The sequence below is a fragment of the Anas acuta genome, chromosome 5 (genome assembly GCF_963932015.1).
Source record: "Anas acuta chromosome 5, bAnaAcu1.1, whole genome shotgun sequence".
In the NCBI taxonomy this organism is placed as follows: Eukaryota; Metazoa; Chordata; class Aves; order Anseriformes; family Anatidae; genus Anas; species Anas acuta.
In genome coordinates this window covers 34,799,061-34,822,275 of record NC_088983.1, presented here as the reverse complement: position 1 = coordinate 34,822,275, position 23,215 = coordinate 34,799,061, and the positions used below count along the sequence as shown (strand labels likewise).

Here is a 23,215-nt window from a genome sequence, read left to right as displayed (position 1 = left end):
TACTGCAAAGACAGGCTGAGGGATTTGAGCTAAGGGATCAACCCAGAGAAGAGAAGGCTCTGGGGAGACTATAGCAAACTTTTGGGGCCTAAAGAGGGTCTGCAGGAAAGCTGGGGAGGGACTCTTTGTCGGGGGTGTTGTGATAGGACAAGGGGAAATGGCTTTAAACTAAGAGAGGATAGGTTTAGGTTAGGTATAAGGGTGGATACCATGAGGATAGTGAAACGCTGGAACAGATTGCCCAGAGAAGCTGTGAATGCCCTGTTCCTGGAAGACCAGGCTGGATGGGGCTTTGGGCAACCTGGTCTGGTGGGAGGTGTCCCTGCCTGTGGCAGAGGGGTTGAAATGAGGTGATCTTTAAGGTCCCTTCCAACCCAAACCATTCTGTGATTGTATGATTTTTCTGAAGGAGAAGGATGGTCAAGGCATCTGTTTAGTATTGCTGAAACAGAAATAATCCTGTTAGTACATGTGCAGGGCTCTTGGATGACAAAAGGCAAAGTGACAAAGATATATCTCTCAGGGGTTCTCTCTTTTTTCACTTCCTGTCTTGCAACAGTGTGGTAGTACTTATGAGGTACTGTACTTAGTACTGCAACTGAAGGTAAATATGTTTACTTTACGCTTCTAAAATGCTAAAAATAATATGCTCTGAAATATTAAAATCTGAATGTATAGAATTGGACGTTCAAATACAGAAGGCATTTCTGGCTTAATTTTTATGTCTTTTAACTCACATTGCAGTTGGTTTACAGTAATGAATGGTAGTGAACCATTAAACTGTTGTAGTGAAGATTATCACCTGAAGGTTAGAGAGGAAATTCATTCTGTAATCAGAATTATACTATTTTAGTTGTAAGGAAGGCTTGAACTAGATAGTGAAGAATGGCATTATTATCAAACACCTATCATTCATATTTTGCTTAGAATGACACAGCATTTAAAGAAATTGTGATCATGTTTGAGGGTGAAAAAAGCAATATAAAGCTGACATGCATATGGAGCACAGAAAAAATTAGATTGCATACATGAATTATAATTCTCTTTTTTGTTTTTTTTTAGATATAAGTGCTTCACTGAAACTGTTAAAATTAAATTTTAAAGTATATATTCTTCAATTCAAATTGTAAAGGAATCCTACTTAGATATTAACTCGTAACTGTTTATAAAAAGTTTCAGACCTAACCTGGCAGAAGTGTAGCATAGCAAACCAGCTACAATTGTTGGAAACCATAGTAAAGGGAACTTGAGTCAGTCTCATTTTTTTAAATAGCTGTTCATTCCTAGTGAAGATATATATGTTAACAAGTTTTTGAAAGTGGAAATAAAGCATATTTCTAATGGAATTTGAAATAACAGGTATTTGGTTCAAGCCTACCTGGCTTTCATACTTCTGTGATGTGGAATAGCCAATGTTTTTTGAATTTGAATCTGTTGTTAATCTCAGTTTTCAGAATAACATTTTCTTTTGTGCACAGGAATTGCGTGTTTGTTTTAGAAAGTTTTCCAATTACCTTTCTTGTTGCAGAGATTGTGCAGTTGATCCAACTTGTGTACTCTGTATGGACTGCTTTCAGAACAGCATTCACAAGAACCACCGGTACAAGGTAGGAATATCTTAAGAAATTTTACTCATAGATTTAGAGAAGATTTTACTTGAAGATACAGGAAATTGCATATAAACTAATAATTTTCATTCAAAAAAAACCCAAAAAACTAATTTACTGATCAGTTCAATCTTTCTCACATTTCTAACTACCTAAAGCCTCTTTAAAGAACAGTACGTTTATAAGTTAAGAAAATCAAAGGGTAGAAAGTGTTTATGAATGTGTATGTTTTTCTTCTCTTTGGCAATATCACATAGTATATGCCAGAGCAAAAAGCTGTGACTGAAAATGACAGTCCTATTGCAAGTCCCTTTCAGTACTGTATATACAAGAGTACATTCTGTTTGGAAGTTTAGAATGTGTGTGTATGTACAGAGACCACTATTTCATTGCTTCTGTCACTGATGCACTCTCCATGTTTCCACTGTTTCTCTGTTTCAGTACCCATAAACTACTTTGGGCTTAGAGCATGGACTACAGAAGTTAAAAGGAATGTTAAGCATAAGATTTTTAAGGAGTTTGTTGTGGAACTTGGTCATCTCTTTCTGATACCCTCTTGATTCTGTTTGCGACAAATACATGTTATCTTTGAGAGAGTCCCATGCTTTAACTACAGAAAGATCTTTTAAATAATTCTTCGCTAAGTCTCTGCCTAAGCTGTCGTCTACAATTTACTTTGAAGGCCCCTTGTTTGTTTGCCCTCCACACTGATACCTCTAATTTTAATAGTGTTGGAAGCAGAAATAGAGAACAGCAGTGTCATTTTTAAAGCTGGTCTAACTCTGCTGCAAGGAGTGAGGAAAATGGTCAGAAACATTATGTATTCAATTATCCTTCACCACTGAAAAGTGGGCTAGATTTTTTTGCATTTTTTCATTTTATTAATTGACATTGTTTCAGAGATTTGCCCTACTTGAACCGCTAATTGGTCATAAATCCCCTTTAAGCAGATATTTTTCAGTGAGAGTTTGGAAGAACATCCCAGCAATTCCAAAATTATTGGGGAAGAAAAAATATTCTGCCTCTCTGTATAAGTCTACTGATCTGAAAATGTGTTGTAAATATGTATTCAAAGATGTACAAAGCTGCCTTGCATATGCAAAACTTCCATATACCTGTGTGCACACTCACAGTTTATGGAGGAATAAGATGGTAACTCAGAACAACGGCCAATAATGATGACAGAGCAATTTGGAATCACTGCTGAGTTGAGATGCCAGTTTGGTATCCTGTTGTCTTTTCCATATTTTTCAGTAACTTAAGACTGTTTCCTTCAGGCAAAACAGCAGCCTGGAAATAGTAGCAGTTGTGCTGCATTTTCATTTTAAAGATATGATCTAAAGAATGTGGATTGTATTCTTCAAGTGTTTATAGAATAATTTAGGTTGGAAGGGACCTAATGAGGTCACCTAGTCAACCTCCCACTTGAAGCTTGTCTAATTAGATCAGGTTATTTTAAAACACATCAAGTAAATAATGAATTTTTGAATGTTTTTTATTGGGTCACTTAGTGTTTTTATAATTATTTTAGAATTAGGGTTTTAGAGTAAGCTATGGATAATTATTTTTGCCTGAGTTTCATCTGAACTTTCTGCCAAAATGAAGAGTCAGTATTTCTGCAAGTGTCATTTCTGCAAGGTTAAAGTTGCAAGAATGTATTTAGATACTGATTAGGTCTTGTTTCCTTTGGTTAGGACTAGATGTACTACTAAGCTGTAGTACCCGTTTAATACACATATCCTTGTAAAATTATTTTTTAACTTTTCTGAGCAATTTGTAAAGATGATGTTGAGCATCACCCCTATAATTCTGCTAATAAGCCTAGAAATAATATTTTGCCATTTATGAAATGTTTATTCGTTACTCATGTTTTTTCACCTACCTCTTGTTAAATTTGTTGAAGATGCAATAGCAGCTGTATTTTCCCATTTATTTCCTGTTCAAAAAGTTGCTATTTTTTCCCTGCTTCTCTGACAACTTTTCTAGCTTAAAAAAAAATAAATAGTTGTGGTAAGCCTACACATGCACCCTTCTATTTTGTAGGTAGGTATTTATACTTGTGTTTGACATAAATAATACACATTTCTATTGTCTCACTGTTTGTGTACATATTTCATAACTGAAATTTGTGCCTTTTACAGATGCATAGTTCAACTGGGGGTGGATTTTGTGACTGTGGGGATACAGAGGCATGGAAGGCTGGACCAGTGTGTACTAAACATGAGCCTGGAGCATCAGGTTCTCCAAAAGAAGTAAGAATTTTGCTTGAAGTGAAAGAATAAATATTGTGAAAATTAGGAATTCCAGGACTTATACAGGAATAATCTTTTTTCTTTGTATAAAAGCACATATTGTATGATTCATGTGGCAGGTGCGATTGAGTTGAATCAGGATTTCCTTGGTGAGGGTGTTTATTGGGGTAAAACGTACTGTCTCCAAACAAAAAGTAAAAGCAATAGAGCAATTCCAACAGCCTATTTCATCCATTGCTGTCTCTGATTCTGAATCAAAATGTCAGTGTCTTACTCTTTTCTTTGGCTATCTGTGCTATTCAGCTATTATGTACAAATAGTTTACTATTGGATAGTTTAGTTACAGTACTCGATTTTGATGATACTTTTTTCCCCACATTACTGTATTACTGAACAGTTTTTTTTTTCTCATTTACTTCTGGTGAGCTTTCTGTCACTAGGACTGGAAAGTAAGTCTCCGTGGTTTAAAACCAACCTCAAACTAGGATTTCTCATGCTTATTGTACCTCAGAAAGCAGTATGTTAAGAATAAATAACCTATCTTGAAAGCAATTTTCAAAAAGAATGTCAGCAAATATGTTGCTTCAGGTATCTTTTCCTGAGTTTTGCATTCTATTCTGACATGATTAGGAGAAAAAATTAGTTATGATATGAGGTGTGCATTAGTTGAATACAGGTTTAATTAGGACTTTTGTAAGGATGAAAAGTTTTCAATTTTACACAGCTTCTTGGCATGTATGCAATATGGCCTCAGAAAAGCAATCCTTCTAAGAGTCATATATTTCCTATTTATTACAAATTATTGTCTTCACTATGCCAGAAATAATAATAATTAACAAACAAACCAACCAAAACGGACAACCAAAAACACTTTAAAACACTTTTTGCCTGAATATATCCTTAAAATAACTCCGTTTTGAAAGATTTGTCAGAGATGAGATTTAAAAAAAAAAACTACTTTTCTAGGCAACTTTGGTTGAGATAATAAATTAGCTGTGAGTTATTTTAAACTTTACTTTTCTGAAACATTAGTTGTTTGTTCTTCCACAAACTTGTTTCTTGAAGTGTACTTGAAGCATGGATTATTATGTGTTTTGGGGGCATAATCTAAGCAAATTCTTGTACCCTTTCAATTTACATTAGAGGTATCTTAATTTCATTTTACTGTGACATTTATTAATAAGAGATTTCATTGGAGATGGCATTTCATCAATTAAATGTTCACCTAAGAGAAAAGTATTTAGACAAGGTATTTGCAGTCTTAATTACAAAGATATATCACGAACATATTCAAAATTAGATACACAGTGAGATTTATGGATCAAGATTTCATTGGCAGACCTTTTAGATTATATATTTGACCACAAATTTTTCTTCTAATGCTTAGCAGGTCTGTTTTTCAGACCTTTTGAAGCAGTTGGTCATGTTAATTTATACTTCTCCTCTAGTACATTGCATCATATGGACACAACAGAATTTTACTTGATTTTTTTTAACAATCATAAATTAGTAGATGTCACTGCATGGTTGATTCAGGAATTTTTCAAGAGTGTTATTCTTAGATATTTCTGGAAGAAATGGAGTTACGCTTCCTCAGATGATTCTGTTTAAGGAGTATCTAATATTTGGGAGAAAACCCGTAAAAGTAAGCAAAGCACGAAAAATAGTTTTGGATTGCAAACTTCATAATATCATCAGGTGTATAGAAAGCTTTTTATCAGCTTTTTAAGAAAGTGAAGTTTACTAAAACATTTGGTGAGGCCTTTCACAGCCTAGATTAAAAATGAATGAAATGAATGACGAAAACACTTGGAATACTAAGGAAAACCCTTGGGATGAAATCATTTTAGAAAGAATTTAGGTGAGACGAATTTGCCTGAAAGTCATGAAAAATATTATTTCCTGAGATTTTTCTAGTAATAAGGTATTCTACCAGCCCTTCTTTAACTTTTAAAATTTCTTTTGCATATTAATGTTATCTTCTGTTTTACAGAATTCTGAATGTCAGTTAAATGAAGAAGTTATGGAACACTCTAGGAGGGTGTTTCCCTCCGTGATAAAATACATTGTAGATATGCTTATATGGGAAGAAGAGAAGGAACTGCCTCCGGAGCTCACAATTAGGTAGGGAGCATTTCAAACTTTCTCTCTGAGGTGTTAAAAACTTTGATTTTTTTTTTTTGCCTGTTGGGGTTACTACATTCATGCAAACTTATTAGCGCCTAAAACTCTGTAAACAGAGGATTTTTGATGTACAATTGTGTGTGTGATTGTGCTCCATCAAAATAGAAAAAAAGACTGTTTTGTGTCAGGTTAAAATGACAAATGGGATCATAAAATGGCAGAGGGAATAATAATAGAATATTCAGGTAATGTAAATCTCTTTTGTACTTGGTACATGGTTTATGTGGCTTATTCTGGTACAGATGGTAAGGGAGTCTAGGGATGTGTCTTTAACATGAAGAAAAAGCTTGATTTTGTTACAGATTTCCCTTGAGCTTTAAAGTAAGATGTTGCTTATATTGGATAGGATGCTGTTTACATGTCTATTTTCGTTTGTATGATGAAATATTGACTTTTTCCCAGTAGAGAGAAGGTAGACAGCTACTACTGTGTCCTTTTCAATGATGAACATCATTCTTATGATCACGTCATCTATAGCCTTCAAAGGGCACTTGGCTGCGAACTCAGCGAAGCCCAGTTGCATACTACTGCCATAGATAAAGAGGTTAGTGGATTCTGGATGTGTGAAAAGGTCACTTTTTAATTGTTAGGAAGGGCTACTATAATCTTTTGATCATAGAATCTTCCTTTCTGGGACACGGGAGGTTGAGGAAAGACAGTCATGTTGCAGAATAATTGTTAATCAGCACTTGTAGAAGTATGCCTTTCTTTAAGAAAATTTTAAAGCTACATTATTTTTTTCTTTTTGAGAAGAGCTGATTTGCCTGAAGTTGCTCCTTTTGTGTTTGACATATTTTCTTAACACTTACTCTTTTTCTTCTCAGATAAGAGATCTATGTTTTTTAGACAAATACTGTTAAAACATTAAAGACAGTAATATGCATATTCAGTTATATTTATTGAGAACTCTTGAGACTAATGACAGTTTTGCAAGGCTTGGTGTTTTTCCTGGCTCAGACTTTGTGTGAGAATCTTAAAGTTTCAAATTAAGCAAATAAAGCTAGGAAGAATCCATGAAGGAATGTGGGTGAACCTGTCTATTTTACTATTTTGTTTTTTAAACCAATGTCCCATTTAAAAACTTTTATGTAAATATTAAGGTTTATTCACACCTCTAGTGGAAGGTGTCTGTGCCCATGGCAGGGGGGTTGGAATTTGATGATATTTAAGATCCCTTCCAACCCGAACCTTTCTCTGGTTCTTTGCTATTTTTCCTCCTGGGGTGTGAGAGGGAAGCATGTTCAGTGCATGACTTAACTGCAGCTGTATTTTTTTTTTAACCTCACAATATGTAATATGTATTTAATATGTATTTAATGTGTATTTACCTATAGAAGGTCTTACTAATATTAGAATCCTTTTTTAGTCTATAAACAATGTTTTCTTTTTATCTGTCTTTGTTCAGGTAATGGAAATTTAGTTGCATTCTATTTGTAGTTGCTTTGTCAGTCCTATGTAGTTACAAGGTTTGTTTTGTAGTTACAAGGTTTGTAAGATATGTACCAGGTATGTAACCATACATGATTTACAGAGAAACTTTAAAGGTTACATTTGATGTTCCTTGAGTTATGAAGGTTTGTTTTGTTTGAAACCTAAAGTTTAGATTGAGTGCTGATCAGACCCCTTACAAAGCATTTGTAAGTACATAGCCATTGGTTGTGGAATTTGATGACTCGGATAGACATTGAGTGGAATTTGAGGACTAAGCTCATGCTGTTCTTGTCTTTATCAAAAGAACTATAAAACCATAATTTTAATATATTGTACTATCCCTTTTACAATAAGAATTAAGAAATAGTAGGAAAGATTGTAGAAAAGCAATTCAGGATTGAGTGTATTTTGTGTTAGGAAGAAAGTTGATCTAGTTTCTACTTAAGGTAATCTGTGGAAATCCATCTTGTCTGTTTTACTTCGTATGTGCGTTTTCATTATCAAATAGTATCAATATACCAAAAATTTACTTTAGGATGTTCCATTGCTGCTTCAAATAGCTATCTTTAGGGGGAAAAAAAAAGCTATGTTAATTTTAATTTGCTTCTAGATGTCTAAAAGCCCTGTAAGTGATGTTGGTCCCAGTTTCTACAAACAATAAAACATACCCAGAATCAGGCTTGTAATGTTGTGGTTCTGTTTTAAATTGTTCTTGTATTCAATATTTTCTTTAAATAGGGTCGGAGAGCTGTTAAAGCAGGACGTTATGCTTCTTGTCAGGAAGCAAAAGAAGAAATCAAGGTAACTTCCTAAAATATTTACTCATTAAAAAAAATAATAAACCTCATCGTTATTACTGTCAAAGACTTGTCTGTTGTACTGTCTTCAAGATAGCATTGTATAGCCTGTGAATTTATTAAAACTGAACTTACCCTACCACGTTTGTTATGGATACATGTCTTCAGAAAAGAAACACGATGATTATTTTTTTTGCTAGGGTTTGCCATTAACATGTGCTTGGGGGAGGTAATGGATATTGGAGACAAAAATTGAAATTCATGTTACCTTTATTTTATATCTACTAATTCTTACCTGATTCCTAGAGGCATTCTGAAAATGTTTCTCAACGACCACTTCATGTGGAGGTTCTGCATGCTGATGTTATGGCTCACCAGAAGTTTGCCTTGCGCCTTGGCTCTTGGCTAAATAAACTCATGAGCTATTCAAGTAAGTATAAATAACTTTGTTACAATGATGCCATGTCAGAATTCTAGTTGAGTAATTTTTTCAAAAATTTCTCTTCAGCACTGTCATATGTGATACCCCCTTATTAAAATACGAGCCTTCCCTTTTCCTCTGGATTTTTTTCATCCCCAGTTTCAGCATCACATGCCCTGTTTTGGTGACTTATAAAACTTATTTTCGCCTTACAGGCATGCATAGATTAAGCTCTACTCACTGCTTTGATATGTTAAATCTGGGGGTCTGTTCTAGCCTCTATTGTAATGTTAGATAATAAAGTGAATTTTTATCTTTTCCTGAATACTTTCTTCCTTTTCAGTCTTTCCCTTAAAATGCAGATACAATTTTGGTATTATTTTTTTTCTTCTCACAATATATACATATTAAAAATGTTAGCTATTTTCAACTATACATTTATTTCACTGATTGTTTTGTTGCTGGTTTGAGTTCGCCAACCTGTTCTTTTGATCAGTACAAATTCCTGACTCTGTAATTGTTTATTTCAAGGTGTCTAGTGAAGTACTCTGAAAGCTTGTTTCTTATCCACATTTTTCTTCCTAGATAACTTTCCTTAGTTCTGTGAGGTTACTGCATTTAAAATACTAACTGACAGATAGGTGTTGACTCAACAGTATGAGTGTAGACAAGTCAATGTCAGTGCCCCAGCAAATCCTGAGAATTTTATTTTTTTTGCTGATGAAATGAGCTAAAATTGAGAAGGAGTCTTCCATGTTGTTTGCTGCATTTTGGACCAGGAAATTGTTGTAGGTTAAGCAGTGCTTTAATATGTTTTATGTAAGTCTTCCTGTCCTTGCTCTTCCTGTCCTTGCTCTTCTGGATTGTGTATATAAATGCTTGGAGAACCTGATGTTCTGTACTCAGCTGGAACTTTTTGGTAGTCTGGCTCCTGTTTCTTTCCTGGTTTTGCTTCATGTGGTAGAACAGGGACTGGAAAACATTCTTTACTATTTGTTTCCATGCTGTCAGAATCCTGATTCCTGACACTCCATTACCCTTTCAGAGCTCATTTCCAAACTTCAGTAACACATGGGGACTCTGATGTGTTGATCCAAAAAAGTGCTTCAGCAAATGCTGTATTGACTGATAGGTGAAAAAAGTGCAAAATACTGTCCTGAAATCCTAGAAAAGACTGCATTGCAGGGACTTTGGCCTAGCCTGTGCATTTCTGTGCTGGCATAATGAGAATCTGCTCTGCAAAGTTGTCTAAATGCTTTTTGTTTTAAAATAGTCTTCTTCACTGGATCAATTTAATAAAGTGAGCCAAAATAATAGGAGAAAATCACTAAAGATAGTGTATGTAGGAATATGTCCGCTGAGAGGGCCAGTTAAGAACTAATTTATAATTAAGTGCCTTTTTTCCTCTTTTCTCTTTTTAAGAACAGAATTCCATAATTCTCTTCTTACTGGTTTGTATCAATTATCAAAGCATTCTTGTACAAATGACTCGTTTTATCCCTGTAGGTGACTTTCGACAGATATTTTGTCAAATATGTCTCAAAGAAGAAACTGGATCTGGAAAGCCGTGTTCCATAAGCAAGTTGATGCTTTGGGATGCAAAACTTCATAAAGGTTTGTGTATCCATGTTCCTATAAGCTGAAGAGGCAAACTCATCTTTTATGTATTAAGCCATTGTGTAAAACTAAGCGTTATGCATGTGGCGCTACTTTTCTTTTCAGTTTTCATAATATGCTTTTTGATACTGCCTTTATTTTCAAGGCTGAGATAATTGATATTTTGGGTACTTACTTGCCTTCTAAATTTTTCCTGCTTTATGTATTTTGAACAATCTTTTACGAAATGTAGTTTAAATATGAGTGACTTGATTCTTAATGTATTATAAATAGATACCTTTAAGTGTTAAGAGTAAAAGACATGATATGAATGACTTTGCCCGTATACTTCATAACTATTTCAAGGCTTTTAATGATTTCTAATTACTGTTCCCTCAATCAGTTTGTCCTTTCCACAAAAAGCTACTTTTTTTTTTTTAATAATAAAGTGAAGTAAGGTATATTGGTTCTTTACAGGGGCAAGGAAGGTTCTTCATGAACTTATCTTCAGTAGTTTTTTCATGGAAATGGAATACAAAAAACATTTTGCTGTGGAGTTTGTAAAGGTAAAATGTTGTTCGCTTCTTATGCTATGAGTTTTTATTAGATTTGTAAAATTTCCCCAAAACCTAATAATTACTTCAATAAAAATAAGTTATGAACAAGCAGAGCTTCAACTACTAGTTCAGTGTTGAAGTGTATTAAGTCCTGTGTCATTAGTTTGTTGCTTATGATCATGCAAGTATAGATGCATATTATGAATGCAGTATTGTTAGTGTTATCTGTATAGTTTGAACTAGGAGTTAAAGTGCAACTGATCAGTCTTTTTATAAAATAGATGCAACAGTTAAGAGAGACAGAATATAAGACCATTTTTTTTATTGTTATGAGTTTTTAATTTTAATGAAGATGACGAACACTTGATGGTTTTCCCTGGACTGAAACAGAACAAATGAAAACTTGAATTATTCATTGTACACTATAGACAGTTGTTGAGTAACTGTCAATGCAGTTCACTAGAAAAGGAGGAAGACTTGGTTTATAGTAATTCAATGTCTTCATTGATCCTTTTTTTCAGATGCTTAATTTCTTGGAGAAGATTAGTTGTAGGAGATTAAAAAAAAAAAAAAAAAAACCTTTGCACTCTGGCAGAGCAGTTAATTTTGTGCTTATCTTCAGTGCTAAGGGCACATGTTGAATATGCTGTTGCATTGAGAACACTGGGGCATTTTTGTTTGAGCTGCTCCTGGTAGAAAAGAAGAAGGACACTTGAAATGTAATTCTTGCAAATAAAAAGTGAAACATTTTAAATTAAACCTGTTTTACTTATTTAACTTCCCAATATTCTCTTTTCCCAGTATTACAAAGCATTGCAGAAAGAATACATCAGCGATGATCATGACAGAGTTCTCTCTGTGACAGCGCTCTCAGTTCAGATGTTCACTGTACCTACTCTGGTATGTGCAGCCTGTCTACTCTAGGAATGTAAAGTACATGTCAGAATTGCTAGCAGTGCCACATTTACTGTGATACTATACTTGACAGAGTCTTTATACATTGCTGAGTTGAAAATGAATTATTTTGACTTGTAAGGTCAATATGAAAGCATGAGCCTGAGTTCACGTGAGAATCTATTAGATATCAGAAGATAGAGGGAATGCAAGTAAGTGGAAGTTCTAGGCAGCAATGTTCTTTGTATTAACTTTGTATGTTGAATTTACTGTTCCTGTTAACCTTCTTAAGTAGCATTAAAAACTTTTTTGGTGTCCTAAAATGATTAAATGCCTTTTTGTGTGAGTGAAATATGTTAAGCCCTCTGGGGATAAAAATATCATACCTGTATTTTTAAACGTTTTATGTTTCTTTCAGTCCTTCTCTATGTGATTTCTCTAGAAAGAACGGTATGTCCATTAGATTGATGCTGTCAAAGCAAATAAAACATGCCAAGTTGATACAAATCATTTTCATACATAAGTAATTACTATAAGAGCTTTTGCAGCTTTTACAAAAATCTTAGTTGACAAATACTGGATTCAAAAGAAAAAAAAAGGCCATTCTTTCCAACAGAAATAGGGAAGAAAAATATTTTAATTCTTGCAGGCCCGCCATCTTATTGAAGAGCAGAGTGTAATTACCACTATTACAGAGACACTCTTAGAAGTCGTTCCAGAGTATCTCGACAAAAATGACAAGTTCAACTTCCAAGGTTACAGCCAGGACAAAATGAACCGGGTATATGCAGTAATATATGACCTAAGGTAAGCATAAAGTCAGGAAGCTTGAATAATTCTTTTAAAAAAAAAAAAAAAAAAAAATGGAAGTAGGATGACGTGTTTCAGTTCAGGAATCTGATGATAAAACTGCTTTTTTTTTTAAAAAAAAAAAAAAAAAAAAGCAAAACCAACCAACCCCCCAATTCCTCTCCCTAGGAAAAAAAAAAAAACACCAACAGTGGAATTCTGAGGTTTTATTTTTAAGTGGAAAGCTGAACATTTTTAAATACTAAAACTATATTTTGTATAGACAGTTCTTTTATGATTTTCACTGATATCATTTCAAATAACAATTCTGCTAACAAAATGCATCTACTGTAAGACAGTATGGGAAACTTGGCTTCTATTCACTATCATTCTGGGAAAGTATAGGTATATTCTGTGTATATTCTTCATCTGCATGGTGCTCTCCAGTCTTAAAGGTCCTAAGTTACTCTTGCTCAATGAACTGAATGACATAAAAGCAAAACATCCAAAATACCTTGGACTTCAGAGTCTGTTAATTTGAAATAATGGAGTTGGACCAAGCACCTCTAGTATTTGGTGAAAACTAAAGGAAGAGTTTGAGGTGGGGAGAGTGATGTAATTTGATGGTGTTGAATATATTAATACAATTAATACTTTGAATTCAAAAATAAGCAGAAGAGAAATCTGAGCAAAAGAAGATAATGTTTTCTTTGGGGACAGGTATGTCTTAATCAGCAAACCTACAGTATGGACAGACCGTCTGAGGGAGCGATTTTTAGAAGGATTTGTTTCTTTCCTAAGGATTTTAACTTGCATGCAGGTACAAAAATTTACATAATATCTTTCTAATTTGCTGTTATAAAGATACCACAATGCTTTTGTTTACTCATCTTTTTGTCCATAGCAATATTGTGGATGTAAACATATGATTAAGATAATAAACTCTTGGGTGGGTGAAAAAGTAATGTTTACTTTATAGAAGTAATGTTCATTAATTTTAGGTACATCTGAACAATCTGTATTTTACCATTTGCTTATGGGATTTTCTGTTGTTTTTAAGCCTGTGATCAGTGATCTAGCTTGAGTATTTTGTGGCATCTCTATTTCAGGGAATGGAGGAGATAAAAAGACAGATTGGTCAGCACATAGAGGTGGACCCTGACTGGGAAGCAGCCATTTCTATACAGATGCAGCTAAAGAACATTCTCTTGATGTTCCAAGAATGGTGTGCCTGTGATGTAAGCAAACGGGTTATCTGGGGTTCTTACACACATGCCTTTTATGAATATTACCAAGGAGTTTTTAAGTAGTAGTTTTTTAAAGAAGCTCAGTGTTGTACAATACAGGCTTCCACAAAAAAAAAAAAAAGGCTGAAAGCATTATCTGTGGTATGACACTGAGAAAGGGGATCCCAGGGTATAATCTGGTTGACAAAACTGTAGAGTATCAGACAAATCACAAAGAAGGAAGTACTTCTCATCATTCAATGCTTTGAACATTAGGTTCATAGTGAACTGTCAGTTTGAAAACTTTGAAAGCATATGGTGTTCATTTTTAATTGCTAAAGTGGAAGGCAGAAGCTTTGCAGGAATTGCATGATTACCCTGTAAATTGTCTTACTCAGTACTGGCATTGATCCCTATGCTGTGGGAAAGGAGACTGTGAAAATCATATTTTTAAGCTGTTTTGGGGTGAGTTGCTATTATTTTTAGTATGGAGAGAAAGGAGGAACTACAACTACAATCAGGAATTTATGATGCAGTTTGACTTACAAACTAGGCAAATTGTTAAGATTTTTCAGCTCAAATAAGTGCATAGACATCAGAGTGTTTGACAGAGTAGCTCTTAGAACAGAAGCATATTCTTAGTTAGCTTCAGGTGATGCTCCATTGCTCCAGTCCAGTACTTCTCAGTATTAGGAAACAGTAGTAATTATGGTGTGGATTTGTAGTAACTGTTTGCTCCATCAGAAAAAGACAGGCGAGCAATTTTAGTGCATGTTTCATCATTTTTTAATATAACTCTATGCATGTGTTTTAAATTCTAGGAAGAGCTGTTGCTGAGGGCCTACAAAGAATGTCATAAGGCTGTGATGAGGTGCAGCACAAACAGCAGCCGCTTACGGGAAAAGACAGCATTTCATTTGTGTGGCCATACTCTGGAGAGCAGACCTTACAGAGTGTCTTTAGATCCTGTCAGCATACATTTACCGCTGTCTAGGACTCTTGCAGGTAGGTGATGTTTCTTGGTTTTGATAGCTATTTGAATTAGGCTTCTCATCCCCCTCATTTCTTTTTTCTGGAAAGCATTTAAATTAAATGCTTCACAGATCAGTTGCTGTCTGACTTGGACATTTTCAGTCAGGTGACCTTATTCCCCAGATATCCCCTAAGGGAAAAATTTTTTGCAAAAAAGCACTTGCTGTGTGGGTTGGAGGATATTTTTTTTACACAGGAGAGAGAAGAAAGCAGACAAGAAGGAATCATTTTATATTCTAATAATATAACATTATCTTTCTCTAAACTATTTGAATTCATTTCTATTCCTACTTACAATGCCTAAATGAACAGTCATCACTTCTGTATCTCAAATTTATTTTCCAGCCGTATATATTTTAAGCATGTTAAAATGCCCTTTCTAAAAGACATATGTTTGCAGCATTTCAGGACAGATTTCCAGTCAGAATACAAAGGACCACAGCAGTGGGTGATCACCACTTTCTCTACAATACAAACAAAATCATACACTGTTGTTAAGCTGCAGATTCTTTTTCACATCATTTGCTACCAAGAATGTAGCAAAGATGGTAATCTGTAAAGCCTTGTAGTCTAGAAATTCTGTAGTAACTGACATTAAGCAATTTAAATGTGAAATTAAAAGCCTGTCAATACTATTTATCTTTTCTGTGTAAATGACTTTAATGAATTCATTAAATGAATACATTTATTCATAAAAAGAATGAATTGTAAGACTAGTAAAAACTGTTGTAATAATGTAATAGATATTCTGTGTTAAAAATATATAATAATGGAAGTAACAAATCTTTCTGAAGTAAACTTTAACTTTTTCTTTTAGTTCTCTGAGTTGCAGGCAGTTGAGCTAAGTTTTGGAATTTGTTGGAAGACAAACTTGAATGAATTTGATATATTTTATATTTTTTTCCTATTTGTTTTGTAGGTCTTCATGTGCGATTAAGCAAGACTGGAAGCATATCAAGATTACATGAATTTGTTTCTCCTGTAAGATTTACTTATTTATTCAAATGCTGCTTGTGATTTATACTCTGGGAAGGAGAAAGCTTAAAATCATATTTTAGAACTTTCGTAACAGGTTATTTTGCAACTTGGAACTTGTTATTGTTTAAGACTTACACTTAAAAATCACTGACTGACTTATTTTTCCTTCCTTCTTTCTGTCCATTTTTATTTTACTTCTAGGAAGAATTTCAGGTGGACCTGCTGGTAGAATATCCTTTGAGATGTCTTGTTTTGGTTGCTCAGGTAGCTGCAGAGATGTGGAGAAGGAATGGACTCTCTCTGATAAGCCAGGTACTCTCTAGGTTATACAGTAGTGACTTGGTCCTAATGGTGTATGCAGGTATATCTCAGTATTGTTTTCAATGGTAGTTTCATCCAGTGTAGAAATAGGTCATGGGGGTTACTCCTACGAAAATTTACTAAATAAAATGATTTCTAGATCGGAATTTAGGTAACTTGGTTTTATTTCCAGTTTTATCAATGGCTTTGCCTGCCTGTATTAGAAAACTGTTGTGATCTTTTTTAGTACTGCTTCTGACTTCTGTGAAATGGTAACTTTACTGACATCTACTATAGACTACTTTCAGATCTGTTAAAGAAATTGTTGTATAAGTACTGTTGCTTACAACAGGAAAACTTAAATATTTAACTATTTAATCTCATATCAAACTTCTTCTGAGTACTATATAGCTTGAAATAACAAACATTTAATAATACTGGTGGGCTTTTTTCTTGTAAGAGTCTACCCATAAGTACTTGTATTGTTCCTCTTTTGACTTCACCATTTTTGTATTTGGCAGATTTTTTTTTTAAATTTACCTTTCACAGAACCCTTTCGTGAAATCAAAGTAAATATTGGTAGCCCCTTGTAGAATTTGTGTGTCAGAACTGGGGTAGGAGAAAGAAAATAAGATTTTTAATACATAGAAGGCATTAGAATTACGTTGTTTTGGAGTGTGGCTGTGAAAAAGTTAATATGGCATAGATTTTCTCTGAAAAAGTGAAAAATCATTTTTCACTTCTGTCAAAGTACATTTGTTCTGAAAGAGACATGGGACTTTCCCTTACCTTAATAAAGATGCTTTACAACTTGAAAAAAGTCTCAAACAGGCATTAAATGGTGCAGATTTGGTAGTGCATTACTTCAGCATTTGCATTACTTCTCTGCTTAAATTTTGTTTTCTTATTTCTCAGGTATTTTATTATCAAGATGTTAAATGCAGAGAAGAAATGTATGATAAAGACATCATCATGCTCCAGGTATAATGGGCTGAATCATTTTTTGCCTGACTCATAACATGCTCACGCCTTTAATCTTAATTAAATATGTATTGTTGCAAAATGAAGAATTGTAATGGTAACTGATATTCATATTTGTCTTTTCTTAGATTGGTGCATCTCTTATGGATCCAAATCATTTCCTGTTGCTCATACTACAGAGGTATGAGCTTGCTGATGCTTTCAGAAGGATCAAGCCCACCAAAGATCAGGTAAGTGTCAAGTATATCTGCTGATGAATTTGTTTACTTTGAGTGCATGCAACATCGTTAGAAAAAGTAGCTACTGTTGATCACTGCATTTTTTTGACCACATTAAGTCAGTCAACCCAGGACCTAGCAGTTAAACAAATCACACAATCACAAAATGATTTGGGTTGGAAGGGGACCTCTGGAGGCCATATAGTTCAATCCCCAAGCTCAAGCAAGGCCACCTGGAGCAGGCTGCCTGGGACCACATCCAGGTGGCTTTTGAAATATTTCCAAGGAGGGAGAATGGGGAAGCCTTACCTCCAAGGATGAAGACTCCACAGCCTCTCTGGGCAACCTGTTCAAGTGCTTACTCACCTGCTCAGTAAAGAAGTGTTTCCTGATGTTGAGACAGAAATTATTTTATATCAGAGGCTTATATGGAGGCTTTCTTACTCAAAATTAGAAAACTGATTTTGCTCTCTTTAGTGTGCTTTGTTCAAAGTAGTTCAGAGAACAGCACTACTGGCACAGCGTAAGATTGAATAAAAAGACCAGACCAATGCCTGTCCCATCTAGTATGTGCCTTTTCTACATATATTTCGTTAGGTTTTCATTTTTCTTAGTGTTCCACATTCACAAGGTAAACTGGTTACTGATTTCCTTGTTAATAATGTTTTCGTAGGTCATCTGCTAAAATACAGGCAAATGACTTCTCTACAATATTTATGTGTAGTATTTGTGTATTTTTGATGAAACTTGCTTAATTGTTGTGCTACTTTTTGAGGCTTGAATTTCGATATGACCCTTCCTTTGGGATACATTTTTATTTCTTTTCCTGCATGTGAACCTTGCTCTTCAATTGCAGAATAATATCTATATCTTTTATATACCTATAATATCTTTTTCTAACTCATTAAGAGGGAGGGTTCTTCTCACAATATGATGCTTCACTGAAGCAGTGCATCTCAATACTAAACTCCCTCATTTTCAGGTTTTCCTGTTAGTGTTTTTTATATGATTTCTCTCATTCTTGTAGGAATTGATTAAACAATGTAACGTACTAATAGAAGAGATGCTTCAGATTCTCATCTATGTTGTGGGTAAGTTTGTTTTTTCTCTCTACTCTGGTAGTAATGGATAATCATAGCTTGAAAGAACAAGTTAGATTACTTTAGCATAGAATCTGATATGGAGTGTATACTGGAAAGTGCCTATTCTAAACAGATGGTTTGATAATACAAACATCTGTCAGCTGGAAGCAATACGTTTTACATGGTGAAAAAAGCTAATAAGATAATTTAATAATTTAATAAGGTGGAAAATGAGAAGAGACTCAAGAGACTCAGCCCTTTTTTTTTTTTTTTTTTTTTAGGAAGCTAGGTTAAAACAAACAAAAAACAAACTTTCTTGTCATCTCTCAGACACTTGGGATAGTTAGTGTATGTTTACATTCCCCAGAATTTGCTTTGTAACTGTCATATATGTGATTCTTTTCCTTTTGATGTACTCTGGTAGGGGAAAGATATGTACCTGGAGTGAGTAATGTGACAAAGGAAGATGTTACCATGAGAGAAATCATTCATCTACTATGTATTGAGCCAATGGCGCATAGTGCAATTACCAAGTCCTTGCCTGAAAATGTGAGTCCTGGGTTGCTACTTTTCTTCCTTACATTTTTCAATTTTTATGTCCTTCTCCTGTTTATCTTCCATATCTTTATATGGAAGTATTACATTTCTGATAAAAAGCTCAGATGTTGGTTTGAGAATTAAAATATAGCATTACAAATGCTGCTACCTTACTGATGTAAAGGTAAACATAGGTAGAAGCATGATCTCATCTGAAGGGGTTTGTATGGGGATTGTGTGTTTTGATGAAAAGATGGATTGAATAAAAAACAAAACAAAACAAAAAAACAACAAAACAAACTAAACTATACACACCTCTTTTAGATTCAAGAACAAGTTTTAAAATTTTCTTTTTTGGCCCAGTTAGGACTAGGCAGAACAGAATCTAGCTGCCCTGTTTACCATCAATAAACATTATCCTCTAATTTGATCACTTCAACTTGTTCATTGAAAAATGAGGTCATTGAAAAGTCTGTTCAGCTTGTTCATTGAAAAATCATGGCTTTCAAACCCTACCATTCTATTCTAAGTGTTGAAAACTTATGCACAAGGGAGAGGTGTGGTTTAGATTTTATAGTCTGTGCAAGCTTTCAGGGCCAACAATCAATGCCCAAAACAGATTATTTGAAAATATAATACCCTGGATTATAATCAGAAACCAGTAACACATGATCCACATGGACTATTTTTAGGGAGTGAAACCTTTTTTTCCACTCCGTTGAGGTTGGGTAAGGCACTGCTGTGTTTGGGGAGATCAGCTTTGTTATAAATCAAATTTTACATGAGCAGATGAAAGTATTTGTTACCTGTCTTTGGTATTTTCCCTGTAACTTGTGAGTTACAAATATCTGCTTTCTGAGTTACCAAATGGCCAAAATAATTAATGAATTAGAGAATTGTTCTAAATCTGCATGTCTGTTTTTGTTGTTCATAGTATAGTACTGAAGATATTTGAATCATTATATACTTATGCCAAACTAAATTTTTTACCAGGAGAACAATGAAACTGGCTTGGAGAATGTAATTGATAAAGTGGCTACATTCAAGTAAGTTCTTGATATTGTTTTATAAGTACCTTGAGCATGAAATCAGATAGCTCATATGGGCTAAACAAGCTGTACGACATTCTACATTCAGCTAATGTTTTCTGTCTTGAAATATACACGCTTTAAAATATATGTAAGAAAGAAAAGTATATGGAATATCTGAAGCTGCTGCTTCTCTCCTTTTATTCTTCTCTTCAAATTCAGTTTGAGGAACCTCAGGAGTTGAGTGATTTCATGTCCTAGTGAGAAAACCTTCAAAAGTTCATTTAATTTTAAAGATGGTTGGGAACCTTAACAACTCATTGTACTTCTTGATGATAACCTAATCATTGGTTTAATGTCATTTATTTACTTACATCCTACTTGGTATATGCAAAAAAGGAAAACAATTGTGACAGTTAAGAAAAACTAGTTCAAATGTCTGCTTTTTTTGTGTGACAGGAATGTCTTGTAATTTTAATTGTTTTAGTATACCTTATTTGAAATCTTATATTGGTTATGTTTAATCAATGGCACCTATAGGTGTACCTAGAAATTTTGCTGTGGGAATTATATGGAAGGTTCAACATATCCATGTAATATGGAATATAGAATATATGATAGTCAACAGTCTTCAAAAATAAAGACTCAAAACTGTACCCACTCTATGCTCTTTAAGTTAACAAAGTAACTGTCACTATTTCTTTAACTATTAGCATTTTGTCAGAAAATAAATCCTGTTACTGGTTTGTGTACATTCAAAGATGTGGTGAACATATGTTATTAATCTGTATATCATGAAATATTTCTTTTAAGGAAACCAGGAGTGTCTGGCCATGGAGTTTATGAACTGAAAGATGAATGCTTGAAAGACTTCAATATGTTCTTTTATCACTATACTAAGACCCAGCACAGTAAGGTAGGCAGTGTAAGAATTACTCTCAAAGGTAAAAATAGCACATGATTATCACCGTCTAAAGAGTTTTGCTGAATCAAAGGAGTTCATGGAATCTGAAGAAACTGATATAGGAAGGCTAACTTGTATAAAGCTAACTTGAGAACTAAGCTTCTAATGAAGTTAATGTTGATATAAATTCATGTGGTGTGGCTTGTAATATTTTTCCCATGGTGACTTCTGTGTTAACTCCCTTAACTGCTAAGAATAGAATGTGCTGAGAATTGTCCTTGAATTTGAAGAAAGCAAACACTGTTTCTGTAATTTTTTTTAAAGAAGAAAGTATGTGCTGCTGTTTCTTTACTACAAAATAAAATGCAAATTTCAGTATTAAACAGATTTCATACAGGATTCTAGTTGCATGACCAAATATTGACTATGTATCTTGCCACATTTGATAGATTAACATTTCTAATTTTTTCACTGCATACTCCTGTAGACACGATGATAAAACAATACTACCTTTTCTGTAGGCTGAACATACACAAAAGAAAAGAAGAAAACAAGAAAACAGAGATGAAGGTAAACATTTGAAACTAATGTCTCAACAAACATAATTCAGTAGTGCATGTAGTTTTTTTATATAAAATGAGCTTTGAGATGTATTGTAACTTGCAATGGATAGCCGAGTTCATACTACATTTGTTGTGATTTGTGGTAATTGTAATTAATTAACACCTGACTTTTTTGTAATATAGGAATTTTTGAAATGTTAGTTTAATTTCCAGTAGACAAATCAACGTGGCATAATAACCATTGATAAATTAAACAATTTAGTCTTTATGGTGAATAAATAGGAGCCATAAGTTATTTTTGTGAGTAATTTCTGTAGCACGGATGTGATACACAGTAGTGTCCTCTAGAGAAGGTTGCTGCAGGAACTAATGCTCATTACCCGTTATGTAAATAACTTGTGTTTTATAAACCAAAATTTGCTTATTTAAAAGCTGCAAACTTTTACTAACTACATGCTAACTACAAACAAAACTACATTTTTGTTGTAACACAAACATTATTTTCCATTTTATTTTTACCCACTAAAGGCATGAGCATTAGTTGAGTTGATCTGAGGAAGACTTTGTAAACAATTAAGTAAAATAAACAATTTAATAAAAACTATTGACAACTTTTGTTAATCTGAAAAGATAGTTTTTCTCTTCCCAGATTGCCATTTCAGTTGAATATCTTAATTTTTGCATCTCATCCTTGTTTAAGTTTTAACTACTTAGAAAATTTATCTGATGCAAAACACACTTCATGCGTGTTAGTGATACACAAATGACAAGAGGCAGTGCAAACTATTAAAGAGTTGCATTTAAAGATTGCTTGTGTAGCTAAGTTTGCATGTGTTTATATAAGAGCTTATTAGAAGTACTTCATTTTACTAAAAGTAAAACCTGACTTAGGCAAACAATTGATTTGAGCATATTCTTATTAATTGAAAAGATCCAATTGTTCTTTCACTGGTAGTAGTATGCTTCCTGTATCTTTTTGCTTGAATCTTTGAGATGCCAGTACATTTATTAATATTTTTACATACCCACATCTTCTAGCATTGCCACCACCTCCTCCCCCAGACTTCTGTCCTGCGTTCAGTAATGTGGTGAGGCTTTTGAACTGTGACGTTATGATGCACATACTGCGGACCATCCTTCAGAGAGCAGTAGAACTCGAAACCCACTTGTGGACTGAAGCTATGATCCAAATGGTATGGTTAACTTTATTTTTCCCATGATAATTACACTAAAAGCTTGTGATCAAAATATCCAGAGATTAACTTGGAAATATAAGAAATGACTTTTTGATCCCCAAACTTGTTTTTATAGATGTTTATAGGTTTGTATGAATCAGTAAAATAAGATTCATGTTTTAATAATATGTGCAAAGTTTATTGTAGTGCAAGAAGTACACAAGACAGTTTATTACACTCTGTTATATGTCCTTTCATGTATGACCTTTTCACTTATTCTTGTTCCTGTGTTTTATCATGGATATAATAAGCCTATAGTAGAAACTGTATTAAATATCCTTATTTCATGTACTGGTTTTCTAGCACTCTAACAATGAATGAGAGCTAACATTTTTATCTTTTTAGGTGCTTCATCTCCTTTCTTTAGGGTTACTGGAAGAGAAGCAGCAGCTACAGAAGTCTCCGGAAGAAGAAGTAGCCTTTGATTTTTATCACAAAGCGTCAAGTATGTTTCATTTTCTTTGAAAGAGCAGAGTAAATCAGACTAGCTTGATTTTCTAAGGACAACAGTAAATTAGAAGAAAGTATTTAGCTATTTCAGTCAGAAAGGACTCACTGTTTAGAATTTAAAACTGCTGAAATATTTATTTGAAATAATAGAGA

At 33.9% G+C, this 23,215-nt stretch overlaps 1 protein-coding gene across 2 annotated transcripts in view; it reads left to right on the top strand.

The window, feature by feature from the left end:
• UBR1 (ubiquitin protein ligase E3 component n-recognin 1) overlaps positions 1-23,215 on the top strand; it is a 61,563-nt gene that overhangs the window by 11,592 nt on the left and 26,756 nt on the right. Inside the window, exons 3-26 of one of the 2 annotated variants that reach the window (XM_068684004.1) lie at positions 1,529-1,607; positions 3,749-3,859; positions 5,853-5,983; positions 6,449-6,587; positions 8,213-8,275; positions 8,578-8,701; positions 10,199-10,306; positions 10,766-10,854; positions 11,647-11,745; positions 12,389-12,546; positions 13,249-13,348; positions 13,638-13,766; positions 14,576-14,759; positions 15,706-15,767; positions 15,966-16,076; positions 16,980-17,045; positions 17,174-17,275; positions 18,291-18,354; positions 18,770-18,894; positions 19,876-19,928; positions 20,724-20,826; positions 21,336-21,384; positions 22,416-22,570; positions 22,958-23,057. In XM_068684004.1, the coding sequence (XP_068540105.1) occupies positions 1,529-1,607; positions 3,749-3,859; positions 5,853-5,983; positions 6,449-6,587; positions 8,213-8,275; positions 8,578-8,701; positions 10,199-10,306; positions 10,766-10,854; positions 11,647-11,745; positions 12,389-12,546; positions 13,249-13,348; positions 13,638-13,766; positions 14,576-14,759; positions 15,706-15,767; positions 15,966-16,076; positions 16,980-17,045; positions 17,174-17,275; positions 18,291-18,354; positions 18,770-18,894; positions 19,876-19,928; positions 20,724-20,826; positions 21,336-21,384; positions 22,416-22,570; positions 22,958-23,057 (2,504 nt within the window). Of the gene's footprint in view, positions 1-1,528; positions 1,608-3,748; positions 3,860-5,852; positions 5,984-6,445; positions 6,588-8,212; positions 8,276-8,577; positions 8,702-10,198; positions 10,307-10,765; positions 10,855-11,646; positions 11,746-12,388; positions 12,547-13,248; positions 13,349-13,637; positions 13,767-14,575; positions 14,760-15,705; positions 15,768-15,965; positions 16,077-16,979; positions 17,046-17,173; positions 17,276-18,290; positions 18,355-18,769; positions 18,895-19,875; positions 19,929-20,723; positions 20,827-21,335; positions 21,385-22,415; positions 22,571-22,957; positions 23,058-23,215 lie in introns of both variants that reach the window. The other variant, XM_068684003.1, reaches the window with a different exon arrangement.